At 34.1% G+C, this 23,872-nt stretch overlaps 1 protein-coding gene across 1 annotated transcript in view; it reads right to left on the bottom strand.

The window, feature by feature from the left end:
* CDH19 (cadherin 19) overlaps window positions 1-22,559 on the bottom strand; it is a 60,968-nt gene extending 38,409 nt beyond the window's left edge. Inside the window, exons 1-4 of the mRNA XM_003788407.1 lie at window positions 22,368-22,559; window positions 19,180-19,474; window positions 8,102-8,221; window positions 3,494-3,658 (exon numbers count right to left, since the gene is read on the bottom strand). Coding sequence (XP_003788455.1) covers window positions 3,494-3,658; window positions 8,102-8,221; window positions 19,180-19,474; window positions 22,368-22,559 — 772 coding nt within the window. The remainder of the gene's footprint in view (window positions 1-3,493; window positions 3,659-8,101; window positions 8,222-19,179; window positions 19,475-22,367) is intronic.
* Window positions 22,560-23,872: the final 1,313 nt, after the last annotated feature.

The following is a 23,872-nucleotide window of genomic DNA, read 5'->3' as shown; positions in this document are numbered from 1 at the left end:
AGCAAGTCACTTCAGAGATTGCAAAGGGAAAATGAAAATAATTGTTTACTTTATTACACAAAAGCTAATGCTTTAGACTTAAAGGTGATATTGAGTTTATATTAAACAATTGACCTTCAAAATTACAGACAAGCAAAACATTTCCCTTGTTCAACACTTAATCTATTAATCTATGCAATTTTCCATACATTCAAAATCATTTTTGACAACAAAATTTTCACAAGGCCCTACTCTAGAGGATGGGTATATAACAGGAAACAAGACACAGAAAAATTTTACCATTAGCTTATACATTCAAAGCTAAATAAGCAGATAGTAAATAAAATACTAGTAAGTACTGAGATTATGTTGTGTTGGAATGGTTTAAAAATTTTGATAAAGTGGAAAGTATTGGCTGTGGCTATGACTTTTGAATAAGTGTTGAAATAAATGAATGAATATATGGGAAAATAGAATTTCAGGGAAAGGAAAAGACTGAGATTCTTGAGTGTTCTGGGAAGACAGAGGTCGATTGCCTTTATGGTCCTTTCAGTAAACAGAAGGTAGAATAGAAATAGATGAGATTTCAGAGGTCATGAGACAGGACAGGAGGATGGAGATAAGGTTCATGCTATACCGAGTATTTAGACTTTTTCTGTGAGAAGGAAAGGAAGATATTGAAGTGGTCAGAGCTGACCTATATTTTAACAAGATTACTAAAGCTGTGTGGAAAGTAGACTAAACGAAAACAATGGTGGAAGCAGAGAGAAGAGATGAGCGCCTTTCATAATGGAGACAAAATAAGATGGCGGCATGATCCAAGGCAGTAGTAATGAAGTTATTTTAAAATGTTCAGAATTTAGATTTTTTTTAAAGTATTTTATTGTTGTTGCTGCAGTTTGTCTGGGACCGAATTTGAACCCACCACCCTCAGTATATGGGGCCAGCACCCTACTCACTGAGCCACAGGTGCCACCCCCAGGATTTAGATTTTATTTTAATTTTAACTTTACTTTGATTGATATATAATAATTGGACATATACATTAATGGGGAGCATAGTGATGTTTCAATGAATAAAAGGTAAAGGGACCAGAGCAGTATAATTAGTGTGTCCAACTCCAAATTTCAAATATGTAACCTTTCTTTGTGTAAGAAACATTTAATATCTTTTAAAAGTACAGATGACAGGATCTGCAGATAAATGAATTTTGAATTTAGGAAAAAGATAAGTGGAAAGATGGCTTTTACTATTTGAACAAAATAATTTTCTTCTATAAGGAAGGGTGTGTGTGTTTGCATTTGTGTGTGTATGTCTGTGTATTTGCTCACAGAACATTGAAAGTTAGGCATTATTAGGAATTCTGCAGCACAGATTATCAACCTAGCTTAGGTGTCAAATTAGAATTGACTTGGATGTTGTTGGGACAATCAAAATTGGACCATTAATTCTTCTCACACAGAAGTGTTCTGACTGAATAAGTGAGGTTTGGGCTTGAGTGATATGAAACCTGGATTTGTGGGTAGCTGAGGGTGGGAAAACCTGAGGAAGAGACAGTTTCAAGAAGGAGGTAGGCAGTATCAAGGGCTTAATTTACTGTATGTTCGGTTTTAAATGTGAATCACAAGTATAAATGAAGATTCTGAGCCTAAAACTGGATTTACACCAATTGTAGGGCATGAAGTGCCTCCCACAACAGAAGTATATGTATTGAATATTGAAACTGAGGGAGACAGTGAGCGTTCATAAGAGAAAGCAGTATGAACCAGAGCACAGAGGCCAGTGTCATGTTCACCCAAGCTCAATGTGACTGAAAGCAGTTACATCATCATCTCACTCATGGACCAACTAAGAGGATTTTAGAAAATATTTTGAATGTTCTAATTTATTCAAAAAAATATTAAAGTTGGGGGAAAGCAGAAGAAACTAAGAAAAGTAGTGGAAGCTGCAAGATATATTGAATCAATAACTTTTCCTGGGAATTCTCCCTCTGTCTTCCAGTCTTGTCCTGGTCACTTCATCATCATCTGCATAAAAGTTGGAGATTATCCCACTTTATCCTGCTATATAGTCTAGCCCAAGCTAATTACATGAGTTCTTGAAAGTGGAAGAATTGTCAAGTTGCTGCTTAGAGAGATGTCACCATTAGAACTATCTAACACTCTTTGCTGTGTCTGAGGTAGGTTAGCTAAGCCAGGAAGAGCACAGAGGACTCTAGGATTTAAGGACACCCTCTAGTCTATACCATCAGGAAAATAAGAGAATTCAATTTTGCAAACATAAAGAACTGAATTCTGCCAATCCTTAAATGGGAAGGAAAACGGCTCATCCTTTAGGTCCTACAACAAGAAACACAACCCTGAAGGTATCTTGATCATAGTCTGATGAAGCGCATACCAAACTTCTTTAACGTAATAAATTTGTATCGGACCATGAAGTTCATGGCAATGTATTTAGGAAACAATAGAAAATGAACACATTACACTTTCATTTGTATTTGAAATTTAATGCTAATGAAATTAACCACAATTTAGAAAAATTAATAAATTTGTATAATTCTAAGTTTAGCACAGTGCTTTTAGAATGCAAACTCTATTCCATGGTATACATATACCACAGTTTGTTAAACCATTCATGCGTTGATGGGCATTTGGGTTGCTTCTACAACTTGGAAATTATGAATTGGGCTGCAATAAACATTCTGGTGCAAATGTCCTTTTTGTAAAATGATTTATGTTCTTCTGGGTAGGTACCTAGTAATGGAATTGCAGGATCAAATGGTAGGTCAGCTTTTAGTTCCTTGAGAATTCTTGATACTTCTTTCCAGAAAGACTATATTAGTTTGCAATCCCACCAGCAGTGTAGAATATTCCCTTCTCTCCACATCCACTCCAATATATGTGTACCTTGGAATACTATGCATCCATAAAAAATGGAGACTTTACATCTTTTATGTTTAGCTCGATGGAGCTGGACTATATTCTTCTTAGTAAAGTATCTCAAGCATGGAGGAAAAAAGTATCCAATGTACTCAATACTATTATGAAACCAATATATAATCACATCTTCATATGAATGATAAAACACAAATGTAATCTATAAAGACCGAGGAGAGAGTAGGGAGAGGGGAGGGGAGGGCTAAGGGCTAGTGAAGAAAAGGGTATTTGACGGGATCTCATCCAATGTGTAAAATGTGAGGATGTATTTCAAAACAACTAAGTATATTATAAATGTCTTACCACAAAAAGTAAGTAAGTGAGGTGATGGTTATGTTAATCAGTTTGATTTAAGCATTCCACATTATACATAAAATTATTAGATTGTACCCCATAAATGTATACAGTTATAATTGAATAAATAAATATTAAATTAAAAATTAGATTAAATTAAATTAATGATGTCAAAAATATGTTGAATAAACTTAAAAAAATAGAATACAAACTCTAACATTGGCTTGTATTTTAACACACAGATATTTACTTTATAGTGAAGATTCAGGATGCTTTTTACTTACTTTCTTTAAATATAGGCTTATTGTCATTAACATCTGAAAGTTTAATTAATACACTTGTTGTTCCAGACAGTGCTCCAGGCTGACCAATCATGTCTTTGGCTTGAACAATTACCCAATACTCGTCTTGCAGTTCTCTATCCATTTTAGAAGATATTCTTATAACTCCTTTAAAAATGAAATAAAATTCCAGTTATTATTTTATTATTAACCAAGACATTGTCTTATTTATTTTCTTAAGCATTTTACCATAACAATAACTATTTTGATGTATGTTGAATGACAACAATGTGTCAGATGCTCCCTGATGAAAAATAATAATAATTTAAATACCAACTCTGACAAGAGTCTAGATTGATCAACACGATACTAGGGACACTGGTAGACTCTTAATATAATACCACATGAAGATGATTCACATGTAGAAATGTGTATTTCTTATTTATTTATTTTTTTTTGGTAGAGACAGAGTCTCACTTTATCACTCTTGGTAGAGTGCTGTGGTGTCACACAGCTCATGGCAACCTCAAACTGTTGGGTTTAAGTGATTCTTTTGCCTCAGCCCCCAAGCAGCTGGGACTACAGGTGCCAGCCACAACGCCCAGCTATTTTTTTGTTGTTATTGTTGTTGTTGCAGTATGGCTGGGACTGGGTTTGAACCCACCACCTTCAGTATATGGGGCCAGGGCCCTACTCACTGAGCCATAGGAGCCACCCTGTATTTCATATTTTTACCCAAACCTATTTTCTGCTATTTTTCTCTAACACAGTATTGGTGTGTTCCATTAACTTTGATTCCAAACTCTGAATTCAGTTCATTATTCTTAACTGTGTAAATATTACAAAACCAGAATACCAGATTGAGGCAAAACAAACAAAACAAAAACCAAACTTGTGCCCTTCTGACATTAAACTTTAGTTAAAGTTATGAGACTAAAGAAGGTGTGATTGTTGGCCCACAATTATTGATAATATAAATAGATATATGTAATATATGCATATATGGAAAGAAATACATTCAAACTCAAAGTAGTACATGATAAATGTTATAATAAATGACCACCTCCTGCAAAATTGTTTAGTAAATGTTAATCATTACTGAAAAGAAAAATTCAGAACAGGATCATAGGAGATAGCCAAACAATTCTAAGATTTTGGGAACAGTTAAATACCAATATAAGGAAAAGAATTAGACAAATGGCAAAAACAAAAATGAAAACAAAAAAAAATATGCTCACCATCACTATTTATCAGGGAAATGTAAATTAAAACTACAAAGAGATAATACTTTACTCTGTTTGATTCTAAAAAATCAATATCTACTGTTGTTTTAGTAAAAAAAAAATAAAAGAGAGAGAGAGAGAGAGATTAGCACTTATGTATTGAAAAGGTAATGCTTATACTCCATTGATGGCAATGTAATCTAGTACATCACTGTGGGAAATTGTGTGGAGAATCCAGAAAGAAGTAAACATAGACCTATCATTTGACTCAGCAAATGCACTGTTGGGTATTTAACCAAAGGACATCTACACATAAGTGTTTATAGTGGCACAATTCATAATTGTAAATACAGTAGGATGTCCAGAGTTGATCACCTCCCTATGTTAACCACCTCCTAAAGTTGACCTAATTTTCTTATACCAGACATACATCACAGGTACTGAGGCCTAGCTCCTTATGTTGGCCACCTCTATTTATTACAGTCCCTTGGGTAGTCAACATATAGAAGTTCTACTGCATACGGAATCAACCTAAGTGCCCATCAACTGATGCGAGGATAAAGAAAATGTGGTAGCTATATTCTATCAAGTACTATTTGACCACGAAAAGGAATGAAATAATATATATTTCAGCCACAAGAATAGTGCTAGAGGCCATTATCCTAAGTGAAGTATCTCAGGAGTAGAAAATCAAACACACATTCTCATTTATAAGTGGGAGCTAAATAAGGGATATGTAGAGTCATGAAGTGATATAATTGACATTGAAAACTAAGAGAAGGGGATAGTGGGGAAGCTGAGAGGTAAGAAACGACCAACTGAGTGCAAAGTACACTATTCTAGACACACTCAAAGTCCTGACTTTGGCATTATACAATTCATCCATGTAACAAAAACACTCGTACCTCCTAAATATATTGAAATAAAACAAAAAGGCAATTCTCAAATGTATCCAAGGCAAAGCATTCATTTAAAAAGTTGTATTACTTTTTAAAAAAGAGATAAATGGGACCTAAAAAATGAAGGAAATTTAAATATATATATGAAGAAATGCAGAAAATTTATATATATATATATATATATGTATATATCACTAATGTAATCACTTACATGACTACATGACGCAGAGCCAAAACCATTGACTATGTTGACTAGATGCAGCTAGCATCTTCTCCAGTGTGACTCACCGGAGCATTGTGTTTCATATTGGCAAAGAGAATAGTATTGGAGCTTTTGGTAATCTATGCTCAAAGCCATGCAGATTAGTCAAGCAGTGGGTAAGAGAAACATAAGGGCCTTTAGTTCCTCTTACCAGGCCTTCAGTTAATTATGTTTACTTTATTTTCAAATTTTTTTCTCAGTCTTCATACTGAACAAAGGATATATTTATATTCCAAGATACTCTTATATACCCCAAAACTTAGACTTCAGTGTTTGGACCCACATTTGTCTTGCTGTTTATTCTAACTCCTTCATCAGTAAATGAGTAGTTTTACCACACTGGCCCAATAGATTTAAGAAACCAGTGTGCAAGGCGGGGGCAGTAAAGACCAGGAAGACAGCCCTTAACACGGTCACAAAGGTCCAGTGCGATCTTTCCACACTCTGTTTCTACTTTTGTTTTTCTTCTCCACACTTGCTTCTGGCAGGTCTTCTAAGAGTTCCAACTCTTTCTCTTCTCAGTTATTTACCCACATTCTTCCCATGACCTGGCACACTCTTCCCCTCTCTCTTCCCTTTGGCCATCCGCTCAGCTCAGCATTCCGGTTTCCATGTACTCTGTCTTGACCACCAAATCTAAGGTTGTTCTCACTTTTTCCCACTTATTGGAACTCGTGTTTTCACTTCATAATTAACTACAAGTTGGATGGATTTATATTAATATTCACATGTTTAGCATTTAAGTTCTGAGAGGAGTCTCTCTTTATGTCTTAGGTTGTTACTGTATTAAATGCTGCAGCGTCCCACCTCTACAGCGCAGTATTTGTATAATGCCAGATGCATATTCAGCCTTTTGTCACCTAGGACCATGTGAGAGGATAGAAGCCTAAGGTCTTAGGGCATTCACTGCATGTAATAAAATCACTTCTCTCCTGTGCATCCTGATTAATAAAAAACTATATACCATCATTGGGAGACTTAAGAACATGGTCACTCATATCACATTTCTCACAGTCTAATTCTCACAAGAAAGCTTAATTGAAAAATACTGAGCCATTTAATATTTGATCAATGCATGAGTAAATAAGAAGCGTTTAAAGGTCAAGCAGAAAGCTTTGATTCTTTAAAGTTCTTCTTATAATCAGCTGGAAATAACATTTTCCTTTTGCTACAAATGATAAAATTTTACCTTTTTGGCACTTGCCACTCCCTGGGTAATTAGTTATATACTTTTTCTTTTCATCTTTAGAGACTATAAGCTCCTCAAGGAATACTCATTTGGGCTTAGTCTTTGTTGTGAACATAACAGTTAACATTGGCTAAATAAATCAGTATCATATAATTATGTATTCAATAGTTATGTTTAAAAGAAAAATCTGTGTTTTATTTATTTTATAAAGTGTTCAACTGATTAAAGTAAATTGGTGAAAAAATTGTAGAAAAATAATCAAATATAGTATTAATCTAAATCAAAAAAAGCGTAAAACACAGAAATTTTTATTTTCATGTGAATGCTTCACACCATGCATGTGCTCAGCCTTAGACTCACACTTGGTCTCATTCTGGGTATAGCTCTTATGATTTTATTTTATTTCTTGATAAGTAACGAGGCTGAGCATTTTTTTTTTATTAAATGATAGCTGTGTACATTAATGCAATCATGGGGTCCAGTGTGGCGTTTTCAAATGCAATTTGAAATATTTTCATCAAACTGGTTAACATAACCTTTATGTCATTTTCTTATTGTGGAGGGAGGGCGATTAGAGGGCTCACCTCTGTGGTTTATTTTACAAAGGTACAAGTGAATCTTTCTAAGAGTGGAATCTAAACGTCTTAACACAATAACTAAGAGGCTGAGCATTTTTAATACACTTGGAGGCTTTTTATATATAACCTTTTGTCAATTGCTATTAAATATCCTTTTCCCATAATTTTAAATTAGGATATTTGTCTTTTGTTTTTTTCTAATTGGTTCATAAAATTTTCACACGTTTTATAAACCCATAAGCAAGTCATTTGTGATATGGATAAGGAAAATCCAATCTCCCAACCTTAGAAAATCAGCTAAAGGGCTAAAAGACTAAAACTAATTAAATGCTTACAAATTACACCCATTTATTTATTGAAACATCAGGCCTACTGTAAAACATGTTTCTAGCAGATATTTTTGCTGGCACTTGAGTACTTCAGAATCATGAAAATAGCACTGTATTTTACTCACAAATACCTGTTGTTGGTTCAATAGAAAAATATGGTTGGCCTTGTAGTAAGCTGTACAGGAGACGAGCGTGATTGCCACTTGAAGGATCATCAGCATCCCTTGCGGTCACCTGGATGACTAACGTTCCTGAACAGGACATACACAGTAGCCGGACATGAGACAGTGATTTGTTGAAGTACAAATTCCATTCTCAAAAGCATTCTTTCTTTAGCAAGAAAACTGATATTATAAAACTTCCTGCTTATTCATAATTGTAAAAGTAATATATTTTTGTATAGGCAAAAGAATATAATCTAATACAAAATATCCTTCATTCCCTATGTTGAATTTTAATCCCTATTAAACTATTGATTATAATCTGTAATCTGTAAATTCATAAGCTTTCTAAGGTGTGTAGTGGAGGAATTAAAAATAACTTGGAAATGTTTTTCATCAACAAATAATGGGATGTTGATAAATATTTATTCATAAAGATTATTGAAATGAGCTTGAAAGAGCTGAGGATGGTGAAATATTGGGCTTGTTCAATTCCTTTCTATAATATACCTACTTGTCTGGAAGAAGAAAAAGAAACAAAAACAAATCTTGCAGATATTGAAATGGTAAGCATTTTCATTGAATTTTGTAATCACTGAGAAAATCATGTGATATAATTATTTGTAAAAATGTTTATGGAAAAATACTGTGCTTTTTAATTAGCTTTTGGTAAACATGGAATTGGGCATTATGGATCCTGTGGAGATCTTGTATTCTTTGAAACTCTGTCTTGTGTTGATGAGAATGCAACACAAATGGCACAAAATCAAACAGCTTCTGGTTTTCTTTTCAGTAGTGTCATGAATTTTTCCTTTACAATTCAATTTCATAAGCTGAGCCCCTCTAATAGACAGCCCTTCTATACTCTACCAATTGTTGAAATTTTCACTGCTTCCTTCAATATTGTGCCTTCTTTGATGTTTGGCCTTAGCATTTTTATGATATAACTGACATGAAGGCTTGTTATTTGTAAGAGATTCAATTTGTACATTTCCCTATGGTCAGGAATTGGTAGGATGGTCCACACAAAATTCAAAAAATTACTGTAAGACCGATAAACTGTCTTTCACTGGAAATGCACAAGTGTCTGGCAGCCCGTTTTCTTACATCACCAGTTATATGTATATAACAGTCACTTGGGGATTGAGACTGTCAGGTGTTTAATTCCTATACTAATTTGTCTAAGAACATCTGTAACCTTTTATATTTGCTAGTAACATCTGAGGTGTGTCATGCTTGAGTCATAACAAATATAAGTATCACCACAATAGACCTTTCGCGTATAAGAGGCTTCCCATGCTTATGTAATCGCTTCTTTTTTAAATCATAGTTATCGTTAACTTCAAAATCACTTCCGAGAAGTTCTTGAAAAATTGTGGTTCCCCCTTCCTCATCATCCTGTTCCCTAATAGGCCAGTCATCACCACGAATTGTAACTGTGTTCTAAAATATTATGGCTGCAATTCTACATAAGAACCATTGTTTGTACAGGCTCATCACCGCATCCTTGTGAATCTGTCTTCAATGGTTTATATCTTTAAACAATTCTGCATATTTCAAATAAAGAAGAAAATGAAACAATCACGTTAGGCAGGTAAAGCATATCTGAAAAAAGTCAACTTCTATTTGTAAAAGCACTTTTAGAAAATCGGGACTAAAAGGCAACTTTCTAAATGGAATAAAGGACATTTTAAAACTTCAGTGTAATCATATTTAATTGCTAAAACTCCTCCTCTGAAATAAAGAAAAAGAATGTTTCCTGTCACTGCTATTCTTTCATCACTGCACTTAACCTCCTAGACAATGCAATGAGCCAATAACATGTACTTACAAAGAAATAACGGATATTAGAACAGAATAAATGAGACTCTAATTATTTAGAGACAAGAACACGTTTGCTAGAAAATCAAAAAATTTACACATACTTTACAAAAAGTATTAAATTAAGAAAATTAACAAAGCAACAGGAACACAAGTAATATACAAAAATCCATTTGTTACAGCAAATATATATATTGTGAAAAATGTTTAAGGTATAATATATAGGAAGTATACTTTATATTAAGGTATAATATAAAGTAAGTACAATATCCATGGATACCTAACCAAAGTATTATTGACCTCTGCAATAGAACTAAAGAAAAATTAGTAATACTAAAATGCAATCATGGGCAAAAATACTAGATTTATGAATTAGATGAATAAATACTTATAAGTGACAAATAGATCCACAGTTTAAGTGCAGTTCCAAACAAAATACAGCAGACTGTCTGCATGTTTAAGTTGAAAATATAATTAAAATAATTAAATTTGTAAGGAAAGGCAAAAGACCAAGCATAGCCCAGGAATGAATCAGGACACTGATAGGACTTCCACAAATAAGGAGCAAAGTCTTATAATAAAACTACAGCAATCAAGAAAATAATATTGGATCTGGACCAACTCATGGGTGGTAGAACTAACTAGAGAGTCACAGTTTCATTAACGTGAAGAGCTCCTCGATTATACAAAGGCAGTCAAGTGGATCTTTGGGGAAAGTTTTCAATAAATTCTGCAGGCCACTTGGATATCTCCATCTGCATATTAATCCATCTGCATAACATCTATCTGTTGATTTATAGTTTGGTGCCGACTTTATATTATTCATAAAGATCAATTTAAAAGTGATTGCAAGGGATGCAAAAACAGAATAAAAAGAAAAATAAGAATACAAGAATCAGAATAATCAAACTTGTAGGGAAACTAGGGAAAAAAGGAAACATTTCTTAATCAGGGTATACACATGCATATAATATTCATGTGAAATATATATTTATTTCTGGTAAATTTTATATTTATTTCAACTCACAAATCTCTGTGTCTATTCATTTTATATATTTATTTGTTATTATCTTCCAGCATATTTTAGTCACATTTACTCTACTGAAATGGCTTTCACTAGGGCAGCAGAGCTAAGGGGACATGACTTAGGAAGAGCGTGAAGCACGGCGCCATGTGCCACGTATAAGGTCTCGCCTGGTGAGCCTCTCTGCTGTCATTGATCAACATTTCATTCTGGTATCATTAAGGCTTACAAAGTTGATTTTACTACGTGAATGAATCAAAAATTAAATTCTTTAAATTATATTGCAAATAAAGTAATGTGTAAAAGAAGATATCATAGATCAAATTACAACATATTAATTAAATTATTCATATAAAATATTTGAACATTAAATATATTATCAGAAGGATATTCTTCATACTATTATTCAGTTTCTTAGTTTGCCTTTGTTTTATCATCCATTGCCCTGAGTTTCCACTGTCCTTATCCACTGCTTAAAATAAGACTTCTGTTTATTGCTCTTACGTTTTACACAGTGATGCCCACATCAAGCATAAAGCTTATGTTTACCAAATTCATTCTGGCTCATTTTAACATAATTATTAATAGTAATTTTTAAAATAGAAAACCTAGGATAAATGATTCCAGGACAAAATGCCAGAAAAACAGAAGTAAAGCAGGACTGTCCTGAGTAACACTGCAGATCTGATCACTCCATGTTAGAACAACTGTAACGGTGTGAAGTGATCACTGGGATAAAATAAAGGGGAATGAAAATAATCCAGAGAGAAATAGACATACATTGAATTGCCACACCCTTAATAATTTGTTATTCCACCTTAAAACATCATCAATTAGAATCGGATTCCCAATCCGCACGGCAACTCTTAAAAGTTTAAATCATCTAGATTCTTGAAAAAATTAGGGAGGAATGCAAACAGCAAGTGAGAAAATCTTTCCTTTGGGGACTAAGGGTCCAAAGAAGAATGTTTCTCTCGGAGTGGAGTCGCTGTAACTGGATTAAGGATGGCAGAGCTATTTGGAAATGCAAAGAACCAAATTTAACGAAATCTTGTAGCCGAAATAAAGATCCTCCTACATCAGTTTGCATTTGTCATTTTAAGTGAACAAAATGTACATGGAAAAAAATGGGAGAAGCCTATTGTAGTAAGAGTAATGTGTCAGTTTAATATTTACTCTAATAATATTTACTCTAATAATACACATGCCAGTATAATACCTAATATAATTCTCTTATTGTTACATAGATAGTTGATGTCATTTTCATGTATCATTGTGGGGAGAAGTTTTGTAACAAACATATAATGTTAGTTCTGTCTAACTAGCTGACTTCTGAATTTTTTTTTTACATTAATGCATGTATGGGGTACAGTGTGCTGATTTCATATACAATTTGGAATGCCTACATCATACTGGTTAATATATCCCTCACCTCATTTACTTAATTATTGTGTTAAGACATTTATACTCTATACTTAATAGGTCTGACATGCACCCTGGCAATATGCACCATAGGTGTGATCCCACTATTAACCCTCCCTCCATCTGACCTCTCCCCTCCCCTCCCACCTTCCCTCCTTCATCCTGGGCCATCATTGTGATCTATTCTTCATATGAAAATGTGAGTGATTGTAAATTGGTTTCATAATAGTACTGAGTACGTTGGATGCTTTTTCCTCCATTCTTGAATCTTGACAACTTTCTATTTCAAAAGGTCTTTCATGAAAATAAGTTTAACCTAATATTTGACTTTGCCCACTGTATCAGATACACTGCAGAAACTTATCACTATGTAGATGACATAAGATGTAAACTTTCATTTGAAAGTTATTGAGGGGAATATGGTAGGTTAGTAATCTCTGGAAATTGCATGGGCTGATATCATTTTCATTTGTTCTGACATAGAAAAACTTGATGACGAGGGTACATTTATATAATATAAAATATTTATTATGCATGTGAAATTACATGTAAATTACAAATTCTATTGCAGTGTTTAAAAGCCTAAACTCTATAAAACTAAATAAAATATTTGAAGACTGAAATCATTAATGTCAGCATCAATACCATAATTTCAGACACATCAGAACTCTTCTACCGTCACTGAGTAAAACCTGATGTAAGAATAGTAGTATAGCTGGGCATGGTGGCTCACGCCTGTAATCCTAGCACTCTGGGAGGCCGAGGAAGATGTGTTGCCTAAGCTTAGGTGTTCAAGACCAGCCTGAGCAAGAGTGAGACTCTATCTTTAAAATTAACTGGGCATTGGGGCAGATCCCTGTAGTCCCTGCTACTTAAGAGGCTGAGGCAAGAGAATCTCTTGAGGGCAATGCCTGTGGCTCAGTGAGTAGGGCACGGGCCCCATACACTGAAGGTGGTAGGTTCGAATCCTGTCCTGGCCATATTGCAACAAAAAAATAGCTGGGCGTTGTAGTGGGCACCTGTAGTCCCAGCTACTTGGGATGCTGAGGCAAGAGAATTGCCTAAGCTCAGGGGTTGGAGATTGCTGTGAGCTGTGAAGCCACGGCATTCTACCGAGGGCAACATAGTGAGAGTCTGTTTCTAAAAAAGAAAAAAGAGAGAGAGACAGAGAGAATCTCTTCAGCCCAAGAGTTTGAGGTTGCTGTGAGTTGTGATGCCAGGGCACTCTACCAATGGCAGCAAAATGAGACTCTGTCTCAAAAAAAATGAAAAAAGAAGAATAGTGTAAATCTGTCTGTGTTGATTTTTTATTAACAGCCAGGAGTTTGACAGAGGACTGGGTGATTCTCATTCGAATGTCTTACAGTAATAACACGACTTCATCGGATGATGTCATCTCATATGTCAGAGAGAGTGCTTTATCCACTGGTGATTACAGGAGACATCCCCACGTAAATGACTGATCAGTGTGCATGTGCAGACTAGGTTAGAGATCATGTAGGCAGCAGAGGAGTCAGCAAGCTGGGGCGAGGGCATTTTATAATTAAAACTCACATTTATTATGGAACTCTGGAAATGGGTACGATGGCTTATGACGGCTATGGAATGCTGAGATTTAAACTGTAGATAACAAAATCACTCGTTTATTGTAGTGCATCATATTTTTTTTTGGTTTTGAACGCAGTGGTAATAACGTTAACAGGTTTTTCTTAGAATGAAGATATAAAATGTATAACGAGGAAGCTATTTTTTACATGCACGTTTAGTTTGAGTGTGCTTTGATTAATCTGGAAGAAATTTAGCGAGAAGGTGTTGAGTTGTATAATGGTTAACTCCCAAACAGCACAGATTAAATAACAGTATTTTGACACACACTCTGAATCTGGGATTAAAATTAAAAAAAAAACAAAACAGATACAAAATGAATTAAGTGATTGTGATCAAATTCATGATACTACATAAAAACAAGGGTTTCATCAGCATACTTCTCACTCTTTCTCACTAAAATCTTATTTTATTAGTACGAGGAACATTATTTATGTACAAGTACTCACTGGTCCATCCTTACGGTTTTTATATTTGAGGTGCAGCAACTTTACAGGCTAAAACCTCCAAACAGAAGTTGGGAAACAACTGGTGTTTTCTCACTTGTCACCTTAAATGTGCAAAATACTCTTCAATTATTTTTTGTTTTTCTGCCCATAATCACCTAAAAACAAGTTATTTTTTTACATTTTTTTGTGGTATTTTTAACAACTCTACCTTTTTAAAATCTGAGATAACAGAATTTAAGTCAAACAAATTAGAGCATGTTTAATAAAGAATAATATATTCAGAGGAATATGACCAATTTATCTCAATCTCTGTCATTCCCAACCCATGAGTCTAAGCGCATTAGTTTCATAGAATCTAATTGTACATGTTATGCTTTTCTAAAAGTAAGGATTCTTATTTGTCTGAGAAATAACTGAAATTAAATTTGTAAGCATTTTAAATTAATTGTATTTTATCTCTTCCTGGCTCTCCATTGTAGCGTATGTGGGCTATATTGATGATAAAGATTATTAAAGAGAACTTTGTATCCAATTAAAAAAATAGTAATTTAAAATATCTTTAAATAACTACGGAGTTCAGTATAACCCATTGTATTCTTATTTCAAAGTTAAACTGAATGTCACTTAGAAGTTATACTTTTTTCCTTTCAAAAGCAGCCTGGTTTTGATAATAATCAAAAAAATAAATAAGTGATTAATGTAAGCAAAAGGCATGTCAGACAGTTGCTAATGTTAAAAATGATGCCCTTAGTGACTACAGTGCCCCCAGATTTGATGGAGGCTATTGACACCTAAAGAGTGAGGGTGCAGAGGATATTTACTAGATTCACTTCTTCTTGTTTTCTATAGACAAGAAATATATAAAACTAAATATTAAAGGAGTAACACTAAATATTAAAGGAGTAAAGTTTAATATTTTTTTAATGAACACACACATATGATAAAGTATATGAACACCAACGAATATTCATAATCTGTAAACTATAAGTATTTCTTGTTCTTTTCCACGCGGTGACCTAACTTGTTAAAACACGATTTGCTTCTATCTGGGTTTCGTACTGCAGAAAGTACCTCACCCGACTTCTTTTCCAAGGTCACATGAAGGTAAGAGTTTTGTGTTTGCTACTAGTTTACTTTTAGGTGCGATTATGGGCTGGGAATGGCATAACCGTCCAAAGAGGGCTTAATTGCTTATTAAACAGCATGCCATTTAATATGCTTCATCTTTTTTTTCCCCCTTGCTAAGATTTTAGTAAAAACTAGCAAGCGTTATTCAAAGTCTAGATTACATATTTTGTAGGCTGCTTACAGTTACAAAAGAATGAACAGTATTCATAAATTAAATATTGAGATTGAGGGGAAAAGAAATCACGTATAATTTTGTTACTTGATATCTTTTTACCTCTAAAGGTAAAAATGAATGTGTAGCTTCCATATTGGAAAATATCAGAACAATGAATTCAGCAATTCCATGCAGCACGGTGGGTCACTATTTCTTCAACCAACACTGGCAGAGTCTCTCTGGATTTCACATCTACTGATATCCTATATTCATATCTCACCTATTCACTTATGTAACTTTTTTATCCACCCGTGTACCCATTCATTTATTTAATCATTCCAAATATCAGGCACTCTATGACTCCCGGCCTAATTGACCTTATATGTTTTGGTAGAAGAAAGGTAATAACTTTGCAAATCCAAAGTGACAAGAGGAGAACATAATGGTTTATCTCAATTTTACTGGAAAGTCCTAGTTTGAAAGTAATTGCATTTCAAATAAAAATGTAATCCATAAAAGCCCATTATGATTTGTAAATAAATGTGTGTTTAATAAATATTTTCTGATTTTTCTCAACTTTCTACAAGCCAAATTCTAAGTTCAAAGTGAAGATTCAAATATAATAATAGTGGACTCAAATACAACAGAAATACATTTTAAAAGGTAACAAACAATAAAATATCTGCACTGGTTGCTTTGTAAAGAATAAAATAGGTGGTACGAATTGGAAAGCAAGGTCAGCACTCCAGAATCCATTAGATGGCTGTGGATATAGAAAAAAAGATGAAAAATGAAGGATTCATTGTGGCAAAGTAAGTTACAGTATTCATAAATTAAATATTGAGATTGAGGGGAAAAGAAATTACATATAATTTTGTTACTTGTTATTTTTTACCACTAAAGAAAGTCAACAAAAATCATGAAATGCCTTAGAGGGAAATCCCTGATGAAAAGGCTGACAGAACCATAGGAATATTTTACTGTCATAGGAGACAACTTTTCTGATGGCAACTGACCAGTGCTCTGTCGGCTCCTCCCACTCAAAGAAGGGTTTATAAGGTGCTCACAGATTTGTGTAGGATTCCTTATGAAACTTGAACCCTAACTGGCACACCCACTGGATGTACTGACCTATGCAGATTGACTAGATAATCTGTATAAGTACGTCAAATTGCAATGCACGGACAGATCAAGGGTAGTGTGGATCGAGCCATGTTCGTAATCTCTATTAAATCACCCATCATGGAACTGTCCAGAGACCATGACACCAACAATGTACTGTACAAACAGTAATCTCTTTGTGGGCTCATTATCCACTCACTAACGTGGCTGTTTTTACCTCCTCTTCTTTGTCTAAAATTCTACCCCTCTTCTCTCAGATACTGTACCTGTATCATAATTCACTGGTGAAATAGAAGGAAATGCCTATTAATTTATTTATTATGGACCAATATGTCAGCCTACTTGAATCGGACCCTTTCTCCTAATGCCTGGATTCTATGACTTTCTTTTTACAAGAATAGTTTTATAGAAGTTATATCCCCTTTGTTTGGCTTCAACAATATTCTTCCTTTGTGTCATCCTCAATAGTATATAACTGTGTGATTAAATTTCCCATCTTAAAATTAAGTAAACAGTGATAAACCAGCAGAAACTCCTCTCCACCTCCCTCCACTTTGTGTCTCACATCATTATTTTCTCCTCACAGCACAGCTCCTCTTAAAGTTGGATAAATTCACTGTTACTCCCTCTTCTCCTTCCATGTGTGATGTGGAGTACTCTCCAATTGCACAAATTAAACCAAACTGTTCTTTTCAAAGTCACCAGGGACCTTCGGTTTGTGAATCACGAGTCCCTGCTCTGGTTTTAGTTTATTCAGATTCTCACCCACTGGGGAGATCTCGCTCTTCCTTTGCAGTATCTTTTCTCATGTTTCTCTCTTCTTCCTACTGCCACTTCCCAATTCCACTCATTCTGATTTTTCCAGGCAATCCCTGGAAAAATTGATTAGCAGTCTAGTCAGCTGGATGCTTTTCCCTTTTCTAGTTACATTCTCTGCCAAAGGGGTCTCACCTGTCACCACGCCCCACAAGCCTGTCCTATTGACTCCCTTGTTGGTACACGCAACCCTAAGAGCTCTGCTATGGGAGCGCTCCTCAATTCTATCCCCAGTTTCAAAGGAAGTTTCCTGACACAATTTGGGTCCATAATATGTGACCGTCGAGGAAGAGGAGGAGGCAGAGGGGGAGTAAAAGGGAGACAGAGCAAAAGGGGACAGAGGAAAGGATCCTATGGAGAACCTGAAAGAGTAGGGGAGATGATGAGGAAGAAGAACTGTGGTCTTTGTCCAGCTACCAAAACAGAATGATTGTAAAATGCTGTTTATATCCATTGGTTATTTGTCCTAATACATATTACACAGGAAAATTTGTTTAAGCTCTTGTTAAATACCTATATGTTCTATATAATATAGTCCAGCATCTTTAAATTCCTACCTGGAATGTTAAAATATGAAGAGTCAGGAAAATATATGATAGGATATATATTTTTATAATCATTGGCTAGTGAATTGACTATTTTGCTAATGCAGTTGTGAAGCATGTCAGCATAAATAAAAATGACCACTATTAAATCACATTTATTCGTCACTGTTAAGTAAATCTTTGATTAAATTGTACCATGTGAATAGAAAAGGAGAAATTTTGCACAATCATAATTTCTCCCAAGTGGGAATGTATTTCTGAGTTCAAAGGCAATCAGTTCTTAATATCTTATATAAATCACCCTTTCTATATCTATTATACCTAAAACATTAATAACAACCCTGGTCTTCGAAAGGGGACTTGAAATGTATATGGCCACAGAAAAGTGTTCAGCTATTTCATTGTGTTTTTGGTATTCATATTCCATGGTTTCAATGAATGTGGTTGTTTTTGTCTTACAAGTTTATTTCTCCTATTTCTACACGCATATCTTGCAGTGTTAGGTTTTACCTTCTTTGAGATACAAAAGTATATTTTATTTTGAAAAACAAATTGTTATACTTAAGAAACCAGTAAATAAACAGGCTAAAGAATTTTATGAATTGCTCAAATAAACATATGTAGCCTTATTTCCTATTGCTTTGAAGATCAAGATGACATTTTAATAATGTCATCTTAATAATTTATTTATTTTTATTTTTTTTTTATTGAATGGTAACTGTGTACATTGATGCACTTTGGGGGCTTAATAATTTATTGACATTTAATAATTTATAGATGTATATAAAATTGTTTATAAAAATTTAATCCTTTCAAGTATTTTACTTAAACGTGTTTTTAGAAGGAAGTACCAGTGTAGAACATTAAAAGATTGATTCATTTCTGAACTGCATAGTATATGCTTGATATTTTAAATTTGTTTTTAATGTTAGTACATCTTTGATGTAAATAATATGCAATACCTTCTGGAGACATCTCTGGTACAGTGGCCTCATAAGGTTCATCTAGGAATTTTGGCTCATTGTCATTGATATCCGAAACTCTGATGACAAACTCAGACTCAGGTTCCACAGCCTTTCCAGTGGTGATGTCTATTACCTGGGCTCTTAGGATGTAGAGGGATTGTTCTTCTCTATCAAGCTTCTGTTTGGCATATAGGTCACCTGTTCTTCCATCAATGGTAAAAATGTTTTCAGCTCCAACTCCCAAAAGTTTATACTGGAAAGAGTTGTTTCCATTATCCAAATCAGATCTTAGCTACAAATGAGAAGAGGGATAATTTAGTTTCTAGATATCTGAAACAGGAAAATCAAATTCAGTGATTATATTGGCATATATTTTAATTATTCCCTAAGTGAATTATTCTATATAATTCCCCGCATTATATTACGTAGGTAAAATATTAATTTCAAAATTAAAATGTATCACCAAGCAGATGCAAGTGTCTGAATTTTTGATGTAAAGAAGTGTAAAAATTTAATTATTCTATATGATTCTAATTAGAAAATATAATAGTTGAAAAGTAAAGCCTGTTTTATAAATTATGTACAACATGGTTCAAGTTAAATTCACAATTACATTCTTAGTCAATAAAAGCATACTCTCAAATGCTTATATTAGGTTGAGACTTGGAGACAGATAAGAAGATAATAATCTAGGTATATTTAGATAGTAATACTCTGTCTTTAGTCTTAAAATGCACAGAAAACATGGAAATATTAGAAATAAAATTATAGAGCATAATGACAAGAAAATTATCTTAACCCTTTGTTGGGCATATAATACATGCCACTATATATATAACTTCCTTTATATTACTGTTTTCCAATACCATGCATAATAATATTGTGAAATACATACTGTATCATTGACATAATCATTTTTTCTATAGAGAATAAGAGTGACACCCAGACAATTTTACGAGCTTTTCCAGATTACTTGGTTTTCATGTAGATTTGTGATTTAGACCACATGACCTTTAATCCTAGATTCACCCCTGATAACAACTAAGTGACATGATCTTTAGCCTTTGATTTTCAGCCAGAAGATATAAACCTCTTTTTTCTCAACATAGTCTTCTTAATTACCAAATACATTTTTCCTGTGCCTTTATCTTTTAAATTTCTAAAAAACACAATAGATTTGGTTATTGCTAATAGTGTTGATGAATTATTTAGAATTTTAAATTTATATGTAAATAAGTGTAAATTTGGTAGAGTAAGATGCATGTTTTTCATATCTAACAATTATTTTTCCATAAGAGAATAAACAGAACATGATGCTCTAATTATGTCATGATGTTAAGAACCTAAGGAAAACAATTCCAATCAACATATTAAATGAGCAATATGTGGTCCATATTTTTAAAATGACATCATTTCAATGTAGTTTGAGAACGTATCCAGAATTAGAATTAAGAATTATCAAATACAGTAATAAATAAATGTATGTCAAGCATATTCACAGTGTAATTTTCAAAGACTACTAAGCTTGATATTTTTAAGGGAAAAAAATAACTTCAAAATTTTACCATGAAATATATATGTCAATTTCGTGGACTCTAGTATTATACAGTTTCCTTACTTCTTGGTTCAAAACATATTTTTCAAGTAAGCAGCTCCTATCAATTCTGCAAACCATTATCACTTTCAATTTTCACTTAATTGGACTTTCCAGTCTCAATTTCTTTTCACAAATGGATCAAAGGCAGAGTTATCTTGGACACATCAGCCATATTTTATCTGTACTAGCTCCTTAATTACAAGCACCTAAACATTCATAATCGTTATCTTTTAAACTAGTTATCTGTGTGGTATTTAAGCCTAATGAGTTTGTTTAGAGGGAAAACATCTGTTAGAGAATTTTCATAAATATTTTTATAGAATGAAATAATAGACTGAACCAATCACTAGGTGAAATGAAGTAACAGGAGATTTGTGTAGGGAGTAGAGACCACCAGGAACCCTGACAGCCCCAGAGGTGGGCTTTGTCCCAATTACACGCATGCACTTCCCTGCACCACCTTATTTACTAAAAGTCACCAGCTGATCTTAGCCTGTCACCCCGTTCAGTGATGGGAGAGCATATGGTGCTCTGTGGAGTCCATTATGACGGTGTCTAGAGAGACTCCTTGTTACCTAGCAGACGCTTAACTGTGGACCTCATTAGTGCCATCGTGTATGTGATTCACCTGAAGTCATCTTAGAAAATGAAAAAGGAGGAGAAATATTATTTGTAGCAGGTGTGTGGCTCTGCCCCTCCACCTCCACATCCACATCCTCGCATTTTGAAATCTGCCTAAAATCCTAATCTAAGCCTTTATCAAATAGACTATTTACATTCGGCTGATAGGATAGGTGAACTTCTACAGAAAACAGACACCATCCTAACAGTGCAGCTCTCCCGAAAGGTCTAGAAAAAGAGAGTTAATAAATTTTGAATACTTCACCCTTTGGGCCCAATTAAATTTTAGTGCCAGTTAATTAGCAGTTAAACTTATTTCAGTTCATTCATCTAGAGAAAGAGCCTTACAGAAAAGGACACGATATTGTAATTACCTCTGCTTAAGGAAAACCAAATAATAAAATAAAAACCAAAAACATAAATAGGAGATGTTCTATCTCATTAAGGAATTATTCTTAAAATATATTTTTCGATGAAAATGAAGATAATTATTCCTTCAACTTTAGCTAATCAAACAAGCCATGAGGGCTTCTGAAGCTACTTAACTGTGTAAGGATATGGTATTAATCTGCTTCATTAAAAATGAATGAGGGGTAAATCAACAGCCACTTAGCCTAACAGAAAGTCAAGCTAAATGCTGTTGGTAAATGATATTTGTCTCAGAGTGGCCGCTTTGATCCATTGCCAAAAATAACACCATCAAATTTCCAGATGTTGTTAAAAGAGGGCTGCGTTTTCACAGGAGAGATTAAAATGAAAATGTATAATGGGAGGTAGCCCTTCTTCCTCCAGTTTTTAGAGGCTGTTTTAGGTGTTTGCAAATCTGAAACAAATAATTATGTTGTTGTTTGAGGATTCCTAGTGGTTCTGCTGAGAAAATATAGAAATCCTCAAATACCAGAACGCCCCCAACTCATTGTTTACACCGTCCTGCTATTTGCAGGAGCACTTGTTAGAACATCAGTACCCGGCCGATATGATGAGTTGTGTTCATTTCCTCTGGCACAGAAAATTGGTTCCACACCCAGCCCCGCTTCACTCTCGAATGAGATCCTGCCGGCTGCTTTGCTCTTTCCGTTTTAACGTTTTCTGCTGCTGTAAGGCACGGCCATGGGAGAGGAATTCCCAGCGTAAAAAGTAGCAGTAAACAGCTATCCATTCTCCAGACTCTATTCATTCCAGTTGTTGCTCTTCAGAGGAGACAGGATGGTGCAAAACAAAAACCTTCTCTTCCTTTATAATCTTTTTATCTCTTGGGTATCTTTCACATTCCTAAATGAGAAATAAAAAAGAAACGACATTTTTAAAAATAACATTTTCTCATGTAATTGCTAAGACAGGTTACAATTTTTGCATCTGAAAAAATGGAATAAAAATACACATTTAATTTATCTACCAATTAAGCTAGTTAAGTGTATTTTGTAGCTCAGCAGTAATTTGATTAGAATAATTGTAAGTTTCTGCTCAAGAACTGTTCGTTTTAAACTGCAGTCACAAATCTGCCTGAAGGTTGGAAAATCACACCAGGACTCTACGGGATTGACAGCTGACACAGGGGAAGGACTTTCTTTCTTTCTTTTTTATTTAACTTGCTTATTTTCTCCTTTCTGTCTCAGTAAAACTCGAACTCTCCCATTAAAACAACAGTCAAGCCAGGAGGGAAAAAAAAGAAATATTTTTTCTTCTTTCTATTTAATATAAATAAATTTTCTAATTCAATTTCCCAAATTATGAAATTTTTTTTATGTAGCTAGTTTAATGGACAGCTTAAAGCCAGGGGGATTTTCTAATCCGTTATACCAGTGCTACAAAACACTCTGATTCCCATCCTGTGCAGGATATTTGCCCTTCCATAATTGAAAGATGGGAGAAAGAGGCATTTTTCATCTTCTCAACAAGAAAATCACACCATTTTTAGCTAATAAATATGAGATCATAGCGCCCAAATAAAATGACTGAATGTTTATAAATGAAAGATAGATATGAAAAATATCTTAGCTGTCTTCTGGTATTTAAATGTTAACAAACAAACAAACAATAAAACATAAAAACTCTGCCTACTGAGTTTTACGTTGGAAACTTTGTATTTCCCTGAGCCTGATCTTACCAACTGTTCCTGTCATGACTGATAATCCTCTGTTATATGAGGATTATACGAACCTAAATAGCTTTTCCTTTGCTACATACACATACAACTAAATTTGATTTATTTCTTTGGCTGTCCTAAAGAAAAGTAACATTGTGAGATCCACAATGAAGTTTGAACTGCATAATCAACACGAAAGTGATAAGAGTCCCATATTAAAAGTTTTTCTGCATGGTTCTGTTTTGAATCTTCTTGCATTTTTGAGCGTCCCTCAGAGATTATTTTTTTTTTTGGTCCTTGGCTCTTGCTAAGAAGAGTTGTTAAAAAAAACACCTAATTAAGAAGGAACACGGGGTTCTGTGGTCCCTGTGCAGCTCCTTCAAGCA

This window comes from Otolemur garnettii, unplaced genomic scaffold, assembly GCF_000181295.1.
Source record: "Otolemur garnettii isolate 467f Iridium unplaced genomic scaffold, OtoGar3 scaffold00027, whole genome shotgun sequence".
In the NCBI taxonomy this organism is placed as follows: Eukaryota; Metazoa; Chordata; class Mammalia; order Primates; family Galagidae; genus Otolemur; species Otolemur garnettii.
The sequence above is the reverse complement of the archived record's forward strand: the minus strand, read 5'-3'. Positions and strand labels throughout refer to the sequence as shown.